General features: G+C 37.1%; 2 protein-coding genes across 2 annotated transcripts in view; one reads left to right on the top strand and one right to left on the bottom strand.

Moving 5' to 3' along the window:
* Nucleotides 1-1,254: 1,254 nt before the first annotated feature.
* cdkn1ca (cyclin dependent kinase inhibitor 1Ca) lies at nucleotides 1,255-2,817 on the top strand. The gene is made up of 3 exons (XM_084108512.1): nucleotides 1,255-1,903; nucleotides 2,036-2,123; nucleotides 2,338-2,817. Coding segments are annotated over exons 1-3 (624 nt in total). The 5' UTR covers nucleotides 1,255-1,368; the 3' UTR covers nucleotides 2,339-2,817.
* A 2,938-nt stretch (nucleotides 2,818-5,755) lies between these two features.
* kcnq1.1 (potassium voltage-gated channel, KQT-like subfamily, member 1.1) overlaps nucleotides 5,756-11,988 on the bottom strand; it is a 37,381-nt gene continuing 31,148 nt past the window's right edge. The window contains exons 17-18 of the mRNA XM_084108506.1: nucleotides 11,859-11,920; nucleotides 5,756-8,504 (exon numbers count right to left, since the gene is read on the bottom strand). Of these exons, the coding sequence (XP_083964632.1) occupies nucleotides 8,289-8,504; nucleotides 11,859-11,920 (278 nt within the window). The 3' untranslated portion in view covers nucleotides 5,756-8,288. The remainder of the gene's footprint in view (nucleotides 8,505-11,858; nucleotides 11,921-11,988) is intronic.

Here is an 11,988-nt window from a genome sequence, read left to right as displayed (position 1 = left end):
TAAATAGACCTAACGTTAGGCTACAGCTAATATGCAATGCTTGGGCTGCGATGAGAGAAGACAACATTCACCCAGAGCGAACGAGTTGGATGTGCAGCGATCGTTTTTATGTTGACATTATCTTTGGAAACTTTACATACATTCTGGATAGCGTATAATTTATGTAACACTTAATTAGCATGTTTTTGTTTGGGTGGTTGTAGTTGGCGTTGCGAGTTAACGTTAGCCTATATGGGGGGGGGGGGGGGGGGGGGGGTATTTCTTGAATTTCGTTCAGATCAGAACAAGAGTGTACAGTAGCATAACCGTAAATAACATATCACATAAATGTATACTAGTACATAATATAATTAATAATATATTGGGTAATTTGGAGCGGCTCTCGCTGTCCGTTTGCAGCAGCAGCCATCTTGCGGACGCCCCTGACGTCATCATCGCTCGAGTCGAGTCACACCTGGTTGGTTGGTTGGTTGGTTGAGTTTTTCGCGCCATTGGTGGACCCCGCCCAGAGGCGTCAGAAATGCGCTAGAAATATTTTTGACTGGATTTAGATTCAATGTTTAGATTTGTGCGCGTCATTTCGATTTCGATATTACATTCCGACATTAACACTCATTTAACAAATTATGACTAACCCTAAGCCTTGAAACTGTGGCATTGGAAAACACCATTTTAAATATTTGGTCGAAGTCGAACTAGGAATGGAGCATTTAGAATCATCCTATGCAGCAACATTCGGCGCCCCGGAGCATTGAAGCAAAACTATAATTTGCAGTAATTAATGAAGTAATTAATGTGTTTATACTGAGCCAGACATTTTTAATGAAGATAATAATGGCTAGCTCAAACTAAACCCAGGGGCACCAATTATTCAGAATATTCAAATGTTTATAATAATAAATAATTTCATATCATAATACAATTTCTATTGTTGTATTTATGTTGCATAAACTTTTTTTTAAATTATTTTTATTGTATAGGCCTATTATAAATAGTATAGAGAGACTATGATATTTTTTTTCTCCAATTTATTTAGGCCTATTAGGAGGTCTACATAATTCTAAATTACACATTGGTAGAAATTACTCCGTTTTTTTTTTTTTTTTTCGGGGTTTTTTTCCTCCTTTTTCTGAAACAATAATTTATTTCATGGCCTTTATGCATGGGCCATAATTTTCGGACTGTGGTTTTCTAAACATTGCTGATACTGGTGGGGGGGTTTATTACACAGGGCGTGGTGTCCGTCTAGCCAATCGGAGGCCTTTGCTCGTACAAACGCTGGCCTTTAACCACCGGCACAGATATAAACAGACTACAAACAACACGAGCTAAACAAGCGTCAGCTCGCGGCATTGACTTTCAGGCATCATGGCAAACGTGGACGTATCAAGCAATCTGGAGCGTCATGTTGCACGGAGAACCTTTCCTCTTCTCGCCCGCACAAAGGTCTGCCGTAACCTTTTCGGACCCGTAGATCACGAGGAGCTGCACTGTGAAATGAAACGCAAACTCCAGGAGATCTCCGAGCGAGACCAGACCCGGTGGAATTTTAACTTTGAGACCAACTCGCCTTTGCCTGGAGATTACGAGTGGGAGGCGATTTCAGAGGACGCTATGCCATTTTTCTACAAGGATAAAGTGCAAAATAAGAGAGCTCGCGCCGCGGCGTCTGTTAACGCAACAGGAGACGCGTCCAGCACTGCTGACTGTGGGTTACACGGGATTTCCAGGAGTCCGGTAGTTCAAGAATCCGCGGACGTCCCAAGTCGACCCAGCGAGCTTAACCAGGAGAACCTCTCTGGTGCACTCAACTCAAAACCAGCTCGCGCTTCAGTCCTCAGAAACAGGCGAAAGAGGTCACTCATCCCAGAGGCCCCCAGAAACAGCACGCCGCAAATTACAGGTAAATGCATTGAAACGATATAAAAAAATAACGGACAATTTAAGTGTCTCGATTTAAAAAAAAAAAAAAATTTGTTTAAATGTGATCTTCAGCGAAACATGTCTAACGACACATAACATTGATTTCCACCAGACTTCTTCCCGAAAAGAAAAAGGACCCTGGAGTCCAAGCAGGATGAACCCACCAGCATTGAAGTCACGCCACGCAAAACAATAAGATGGTACGTATCCACTCTGTGCATATATAACTGTCCATATCATAGCATTAGTATTATGATTATAACAATTATTATTAGCCTACTGATTGCATTAAACGTGTAAGTGATTGGCGACTTATTCGGTTTAATTCACCTCCATGTAAATGTCTGTCGCCAGTGTAAAGCTGCTGTTTGCTGTGGAACAAACGTTAATTTTGTCGTTTTCTTTGCTTTACAGATGTTTGCACTCCATGCATCAGTCCACCTGTGTTTATCTGCAGAGCGGATGAAAGAAAACAAGGGGACGAGAGACCTTCACTCTCTCTCTCTCTCTCTGAACATATGTAGCAATACAGAGACTTTGTTGCAGTGTTACAATGTCTAAACGGTGCAATTTTATGTTTCTTTTGTTTCCACATGTGTAGCGGGCTAGGCCACACTGCTCTAAATAGACTAGAGCAATACTTTGTTTTTGATTTTTTTTGTTTTTTTAAATATACTAACTTATTTTATTTATGTTCACAATAGTCGGTTATTCTATTATTTACAGTTATTGTTATTGATTTTAATTATTTCGGCCATATTTTAAGTTGTTTTATTTAAGTTTTGTATGCAGCATCATGCAAAGAATGTTTCTGAGCCGTGTTTGTTAAAATATATTCTGTAGCTCACGTTGTACCTTTGAATCAAAGTGTAAATTAAATTATATTTTTGCTAACCTGGTCGTATTCACGTGTGTTCTTGTCAAAGTCACATATAGGTAATTGCATTATTGTGTGGATCATGGGATGTGGGTAAACGGCAGAAGAAAATAATAATAATAATTTTCCCTGCACTTTTGAGGCGTCAACATTTTGCCTGTGACAAAAAGAGTAGAGTTTGGCCTCTAAACAGGAGGGACTCAGCTGTTCCGCCCTCAGTGTTTGTGGGGAGGGATATGCGGGCAGCTGCGTGCTATAGGGAGGATTTAAATGCCATTTTCTTTCCATAATGAAGGAGGCAGGTGCCCTTGGAACCCCGCTTTGTCCACATAAGACCTTCATTTTCAGCACCCTCTCAGCTATCCCGCTAATGAAACACTTACCAAGACTCGAACAAAATGGGCTCCTTCTATTTACACGCCAACCACCTGCCTCCCCTCCCCTCCCCCACCTACACACTATCCGTGAATAGCATTTACTATAGATACCACCACACGCCAGATCTTTATAATGTCATCGAGTTAGGGGAAAAAAACGAGAACAAAAACTGTATAGATAAAATATATTCGTGTCCAAAACGAAATGTGATTGTGAGCAAAATAGGTAGGCTAAAACTTCTTATAGTTAAAACTGGAATAGGCTGTATCCAGTTGGATTTTTGGATATTTATTTATTTTTATTTTTTTTTGTGAAAACTTAACTTTCGTTCAATTTTACCAGGTTATCATTTCTACTTAAACGAATAGCTCTTTAATTAGGCTACATGTCTATATTTTAAATGACGAATAACAGCAATAGGCTATCATGTCAAATAAAATATTAGCTAACACTTTATTTTTGTGTCCTTGTTTCACGTAACATGTAGCCTTGTTAGTAATTAGCCTATAAATGGTGTAGGTTATAATTGCATGCAACTGACCCTAAACCAAACCCTATTCCTAACCTATAAATAGACATGCAGTTAAATATTATTACTTAGTACTTAAATGTATAATAACACTGTAACAAGGACACCTTAAAAAAGTGGGTTAGCCTACACTTTATTTTAAGGTGTCATTGTTGCAGTGTAATTATAAATTTAAGTACTAAGTAATATTAAGCAACTACATTACTCCAGGGTTAGGGTATAATTAGGATTTGGTTGAGGGTTAGTTGCATGTAATTATTGCATGTAATTTACTGTACATGTAACATATGCAACAAGGACACTGTAAAATAAAGTGTTACCAAAAAGAGTTACCAAAAAAAAAAATAGTATGAACAGCTACGTTTGTAGGCTATTTAAAAATCTTTGAAACGTTGATCATAATAGACTGGAAAGGGACCGATAATTGGATAAAGCTGGAATGAATGAATGAATGAATGAGTTTATTTGGATTTTACACTTTTACAACTTTGGGCCTTTAACAACCCACATTTTGTCAGAAAAATCTAAATAAAATGCTTATCAACGATTTTTTTTTTTTTTTTTACAGATAGGCTACTCAGATTTCCCCCCTTTCATTTCTGTCATTCACGTTTGGGCTAGGTGAAGAGTGCCAGTGTTTCGCTAGATATAGCCTTTCTCTAAAGAAGTTTCCCTTTTCCATGACCATCTGGCACCAAAAAAGGCGAAATGGAACAAAGGCAGCTAAAGGCGTAAGGCGAAGCGAGTGCCATCGCATTCACCTGCAAATGAGGCTTTGTGCTCTCACAGAAGCGCTCGGTGCTCACAAATCCTGTTTGCTTTTGTTTCTGGTCCGTATCTAGTCGTGTGCAAGAAAACAGAGATAGCCTACTCCAGTGCGTAATGACAGCGACAGACCATCATTCAAATGAAGAAACCAACAACGTTTGGAGACAATTGCATAAAGATTGTTCGGTAACACTTTAAATAAATATGTAAACATGCAATGTGCATGTAAACTTAATTAACAACAATAATAGGCTAATAATAATAATAATTAACAACTAGCCTTTACTATTACAAGCAGGCCAAAATAGGCCTACATAAGGTAGCCTGATACATTTGTAGTCCCTAACTCAGAAGCTACCGGCGATGCAATAGGAACACATAGATTTTGCATATAAGCATTGTATAAAAATAATAAGCAATTGCGATCAAATTCTTCTGATTACCTGAACGAATTTTTATCTTTCGCGTGTTAAAATATGATAAACCTTTGAGAAAGCTGCACGGCATGGCTACCTCTAAAACATCTATGAAATTGGCTTAATATTACACAACCTTGTTTCATAATTATTGATGAAAAACGTGGATTTTAATAAACGAAATTATGTGACTTGTAATGTGAGGAATCCCCCAGGGTTTAACTGAACCTCATTATTTGAGCTTTTACACTAAAATCATTATGTCCAGATTGACAGGGTTTCCAATATGTTCCGTTATAGCTCAGCTGGGTTTCCTGACCAGATGGATTACCTCCTCAGGCTCATGGGACCTCGACTTTTATCAGCAAATCCCACAGAGACGCATTCATTCAGCCCATGCAGTCTGTACATCATTAAATGAAGTTAAGAGTTCAATTCGAATCCTTTTATTCTGACTAAAACATGAGTTAAATCATGCTCGTTTATTTGACTAAAAAAAAAAAAAAACACAACAGGAAATACTGTGCGTCTGAATACAAAATATAAAAGGTTGACATCATGGTTCCATGAAGAACCTTTAACATCCATGGAACCTTTCCATTCCACAAAAGGCTCTTTAATAGTGGAAAAGGCTCTTTAGATTATTAAAATGTTCTGCGAACAAACAAAAAGTGGATCTTTTAAGAACTGTTCACAGGTTCTTTGGGGAACCCAAAATGTGTCATCACTGTGAAAACCCCCTTTTAGAACTTAGTTTTAAGAGTAAACTACTAAATATAATCAAGTAATTAAAATAAATAATTAAAATAGCCTAGTGTAAATACTATGACAATGATGATGTCTTTAGATTTTTTATTTTTTTTTACTCAAAAACTACACAGTAAAACATTATTTTCATGATTTGTTATCACAACATTTTATTTATTTATTTTTTTGTCAAATCAACTTAGATAATTCATGTGGTACCAGATAAAATTTTATTTTGAGTTTCTGTTGATTAAACCAATCGTATTAACTCAAATTTAAAATTTCAATGAACTCAAAATTGTAAGGCAACCGGGTTAGGTTAGCTTACTTTTTCAAGTTAAACCAACAATTTTTTTTTACAGTGTACACTGATTTTTTTCTTCTTCAATTTTAGTTAATGAAATAAAAACAAAGTAATAAAAAAAGAAAGTCATACTTAACAATTCATGTTCCCCACTTAATTGCAGTTCATTTATTTATACAACAGGAACATCACTTTCTCAACATTGCTACCCTTTTTGACACAAACACCTGCAATTTGCAGCAAAACCATCAAACCATTCATCTCTGTGTTGTAGCCCTCTCCATTTCAGAGCTGTTTCTCTTTCACTAATAAAACCCATAAAACTAGCGGAGGCACTGGCAAGCTGTGTCTTCAAGGCTGGATACACCTCTATGGGTTCACTAGCTTGGATTAATGGCATTTGGTCCCAAAGTTTGCTCAGCGGTCCCAGAGACAGTGACAGCAGTACGTCCTTTTAAACGAATAACAAAGGCTTATCATTTATCTGGCGGCATATGGGCCAGACCCCCTCTGTAGCAGGCCTGCTCTCTGTGGTGTCTGCCAATACTGTTGTCCTGTCCATTCCATTGTTGACATAGTTGTCCTGCCATGAAGAGGTGCTCTAAAGTGTCTAATTCCTCTGCCCTTTTGGGACATTTTTTGTGGAATATGGCATAGATATATCATTATGCATATGGCGTATGGTTTTATTCAATTAGGATGAAGTCGGCACAAATGGTTAAGAGGAAGCTGACATCCTGGTTTGCTACGTCAGCTTTTCTGAGATATAATCCTACGCCCTCGATTGCGGTAGAGAGCTAATAAAGACAAAATTGTCATGCCTTTCATGAATACGTATGTGACGGAATGTCTGATTTGTTGCACATATTACAGGTGACAATGCCATGCGAGAAGCTGTGCGCGAACAAAGGCGGAGTGGACAGCCGTGTTACTGCCCAGGATAAGGTCAAAGGGTGCGCATGTAGTCATCCCCATAGCAACAATGCCCCTCACCCCTGAAAGCAAATGTATGACAATAAGATCAGAGGTCACGGTGCTCCCCATATGGTCGTGTGCTGCATAAGTCATTGATCTGTCGGGATGCTCTAAAGGAATTCTGAAAGTGTCACCGAAAGACTTTTAGAAAAAAAAGACAACAACTGCTCCTGAAGGCCATAAATGCCTCCACACGGGCATAAATAGCAGCATTCTGGCCTGACGGAGAAGGAAAAGAGCGGGAAGCCGAACTGCCCACACACTTGTGTCTGAATAGCCAAGGCGTTTGACCCCACGAAAACATGGTGGAAATGAAAGCACTGCAAACATGAGAAAGAAGAAACAAGATGTTTACTTAGGACCAGTTTTTTGAGACAGTGAGAAAAAAAACGGCACTTCTTGAAAATGGATTTTACTAGTACAAACAACCTTACTTGGAGGCCAAATACAAAGGCAAAAAGTTTCCGATTTGCATCGTCATCAGTGTCATTGCTACGTTTTTGAGCTAAAGAACCAAAGTCATTTGCTTGACTAAATTCCTTCGGTATTTGGCTTTGCTGTAATGGATTTTACTGGAGAACTGAATTAGTAGTGTTTTTTTAGGATACAGTATTTATTTCACAATTTAAATTATAGAACATTCATATTAGTGAATGAACATAAATAAAAAACCTGATTGCGAAGACAATAGTGAAAAGTCTTTATCCAGCTGAATTTAAACAGTATTCACAAATCTGTGTGCCTCTAAAAAGCTTATTAGTGATTCATAAACACAAGCAACACACATTTTGTTCCTGTCAACAGTAATCATTTAAAGACATTAAGTCAATTTATAACACTCCAAAATAACATCAGAATTATTCACATCTGCACTCCTAAAAAATAAAGGTTCTTTATTGGCATTTATGGTTCCATGAAGAACCTTTAACATTTATGGAAACTTTCATTTTCTTTAAAGAGGAAAAAGGCTCTATATTAAAATGTTCTTAAGAACTGTTCATTGAAAGATTCTTTGGGCAAATCAACTATGGCATTGCTGCGAAAACCCCCTTTTGGAACCTTTATTTTTAAGAGAGCAAACCGCTCACAAAAAGTACGGAACTCTCTTCTTTTAAAAGAGAACAACTGGATAATCAATATCAAAAACTCAAAGTCTTCACAATCGTATGCTAAAAATATGTATACATATTGCTTTACGTGATGCTCGACTGTCTGACAAAATATAAAGATGAACAGAATTATTCAGACAAGAAGATATCTTAAAATCAGCTGATGCTAAACCTGAGCCAGACCCAATATCTTACATTAACTCTAGCCAAAACTGATCGAATGTCAGGCACTTTGTGATTTAGTGGTCCTTTAGCTTTAGACTCAGCTGTCCTCATGAATAACAGTTGGTGTGGACAGTTGCTCGAAGCCGGGCAGGCTGTCCTGTCTGTCCGGCACTGACAGGCTGTGGGTGGCTGGTTGTCGGTAGAGGCTGCCACGCTGTTCCTTCCCTTTGGCCAGATCCCCCCGTCTCTCCCTCGCCAACATCAGGTTGAGAGATTCTGCAATGCTGTTAAGTGTCCTGTCCATGTGTGTGATCTGCGGGGAAACGAGTGTGTGGTCTCAGCACATCTTTCAAAACACTGTCTAAAATAACGTCATCATGGTGTCTGGGTAAATAACGTCACAAACAAGAGACGATGTGTCCATACAAGCCGTAAAACACCAGCAACTGATAAAAGGTCCCATCTGTATAAACAGTCTAGCAAAAGAAATAAATCTATCCTTATATATGCTGTAAATGAGATTAAACTTTGATCAAAGAGGTGATAATGAATAGTCGAAAAAAGGTCATTTAAATGAAAAGATTAGGCCATGCTGTTTTGTTATAACTGAATCACATGGTTGAAATGAGTGGACACTATAATCAGTCAGAACTACACTTAAATTGTGACACCTTATGCCATATTTTCATATAATAACTATAATAATCAATTTTGAAACATGTCAGAGCACACTGAAAAATGTTCACTCAGAAACAGATAGTAAATTTCACACTTAATTACAAAGAAATGCCAAGTAACACATTGAAGTAAAAGTGAACTTTTAAAGCAGAAAGACTAAAATAGTATTTTCTAGTAAAACATAGTTCAATATTCTAACTTCAAAGCATTTTTTTTCAGTACTGTTTATGTAACTGTCTATGTGCCTGAAAAGCTAAACATATTTTAAAACCAGTGGGAATTGTTGTTAAATGTTTAAAGGGATTCATGTTTGAGAGGAAGAAAACTGTCAGAGAAATACTTGTAATTCTTCATTTTACAGTTGGGGAGCCAAATGTCATTCCGCTGGGTTAAAGCTAAGTGACGTGTGGAGCCAGGGCTGTCTACACCCCATTAGAAATAACCAGACGAGTGTCTCCATGCTGGACCACAGTTTACACAATGATAGTGGCACCACAGTCACATACAAACACATGGACACATGCACAAACATATAGCGTACGGCAGGAGACTCGGGCATGTAAACATATGCAGTCGCTCCCCATATAGACGTGAATGCAAACATGCACACTACTAACCACAGAGAAAAAACAAGATCTTGAGTCGAAACTTAAAGGGATAGTTCACACAAAATAAAAATTCTTTCAACATTTACTCACACTTACGAGTTTGTCATAATACTATAAAACTTTACATTTACTGGTTTTTACTTGCAAACCGTTGTTTCAGTTACACTTTATTTTAAGCTGTCCGTGTTACAGTGTAATTACACATTTAAGTACTGAGTAATTAATTAACTACATGCACTTACTTAAGCGTTAGAGGTTTAGGGTTAGTTGCATGTTAATTATGCAAAATTTACTATAGTAACTACATGTAACATAGGGACACTGTAAAAAGTGTAATTTACTATTAAATACTAGAAAGCCATTCAAATAAATTTGATGGGGAAATATTTTGGGAAAACATTATAAAGTCATACAGTACATTGCTCCTCATAGTCCAAACAGATTCAATGTATTTTAAATATTTGTTCCATAAAAACATTTACAGCACTGTTTGGGGTCAATAAGATTTTTTTTTAAAGAAATAAGTTGCTACAAAAGATTTCTATTTCAAATATATGTAAATATATTTATTACAAAGTATTAAGCAGCACAACTCTTTTCAACACCGATAATAATAAGAAATATTTCTTTAGCAACAAATGATTTCTGAAGAATCATGTGACACTGAAGACTGAGTAATGATGCTGAAAATGTAAAATGACATTTTAAAATGTATTAAAATATAAAACAGTTATTTAAAATTCTAATGATATTTCACAATAATACTGTTTTAAGCATAAGAGGATTCTTTACAAAACATTAAAATATCTTACAAAATCCAAACGTTTGAACAGCAGTATATATGATTTAATAAATAAAAAAAATCTTAAGGTAATATAAAAAAATAAAAAAAGGGATGCCCTATATGTGAAGAGAATCCAGTCAGAGTGGAGGCAGAAGACTGTGTTAGTGATGCAGTAATGAGTTTCTACAGATGGGTGTTTGCATAAAAGTTAAGGCTATTTGTTCCTGTTTATGCCAGACACTGCCTGCTTCCTGTTTACCACAGAATTATGGGAAGAAGAATGACACTGTAAGGGGCAGGGTATCCTGTCCACAGAGTCTACAGCTAATGAAACATTTTCAAACAGTTCTTTACGACATGTCCTTCTGGGAAATACTTGTAATTTGACAACAAAATGCATCAATCACTAGCATTGTCATAGAGATATGGCTAGCATGATGAAGTCAATAAAAGTGAGTCAATGAGATCGAAAACAATCCTTAAGTCACCTAATATTTGTAGGCAGCAAGATCGAAAAACATTTTTTACCGCTCCCTAAAGATATGTCAGCTATGAAAACAGAAAAAAAAAGATCAAATACTTCTTAAAAAAAAAATTATATTCTTTCTCAGTAAAGAATTTTAAACAGGTTGAACAGGCTTTTTTCTGGCATTTCATAAAATTAGTCTGGAGAAAGAGAGCAAGCAAGTCTGAGAGAGAGAGAGAGAGAGAGAGAGAGAGAGAGAGAGAGAGAGAGAGAGAGAGAGAGAGAGAGAGAGAGAGAGAGAGAGAGAGAGAGAGAGAGAGAGAGAGAGAGAGAGATCACGTGAACAAGTGTGTATGCTGTTTCGAGTTCGTGTCTAGGATGAGATCTGTTTGTAAAAGGATTTATGGTTGGAGTGGCAAATGAACAGTAGACAGAGTGTTTGTAGAGCTCCTGAATCCATGGGAGGCCACACACACACACACACACACTTAGTCTTAACACCCTTATCAGCACACATCACTCAAGGAGAATGTTTGAGAAGTCTTCAAAAAGTGATATTTGATTGAAAGCAGAGAAAGATTTATTCTGCCTCCAGGGTAAGGCTTGATGAATGAAGCTTACAGATCTTTATCTATAGAATCCTTGCTGAACCAACGGTGTTGTGCGCATTTGCACGTAAACTCAAGACCTGGAACTTGTTTTTTTCCCTAATGATTAACTTGTTGGAGGCGCTTGGTTTCTACACTTACTGCTAAAGTTCAAGAGCGTGTAATATTGTCTGAAGAGATATTTCAGATACTGGAATCCAAACAAGCAAATGTGAGAAAAAGCACAGATTTACCTCAATAAATCTCTGGCTTTTTTTGTTGGCTTTTTTGTTCACCTCTATATTCTGTGGGCCCATTTTTATTTATTTATTTTTTACAACTTTTTGCCTATTGTGGTTTACGAACAAAGACTTTTTGGACTATTTTAAGTATTGTGAGTTTTTGGTGTTTTCTTCAGATACGGGAACCCTCAATAGTTATAAAGTAAAAGCATGTTTTCCAACACAAAAATGGTATAAATGTCTTTCTTACTAACTTTAGCTAAACCCTGCTCTGGCTGTAGGACAAATATTCAAGTGCTTACCTTGTCTTCCATCCTGTTGAGTCTGAAGCCAATAGTGTTTGTGCCTTTGTCTTTCAAGCGTTCTACAGAAGACAAAAATAGAGCCAAGAAAAACATAATAAAAACCCAGCATAAACACGAATGTGCACTA

The sequence above is a fragment of the Abramis brama genome (assembly GCF_963993115.1).
Source record: "Abramis brama genome assembly, chromosome: 3".
NCBI classification, from domain to species: Eukaryota; Metazoa; Chordata; class Actinopteri; order Cypriniformes; family Leuciscidae; genus Abramis; species Abramis brama.
This window is presented reverse-complemented; position numbering and strand designations above follow the sequence as displayed.

Coding starts and splice junctions, on each gene's coding strand:
- cdkn1ca (XM_084108512.1), top strand. CDS start 1,369: ATGGCAAACGTGGACGTATCAAGCAATCTGGAGCGTCATGTTGCACGG. Junction 1,904..2,035: donor CAGCACGCCGCAAATTACAG/GTAAATGCATTG, acceptor GATTTCCACCAG/ACTTCTTCCCGAAAAGAAAA.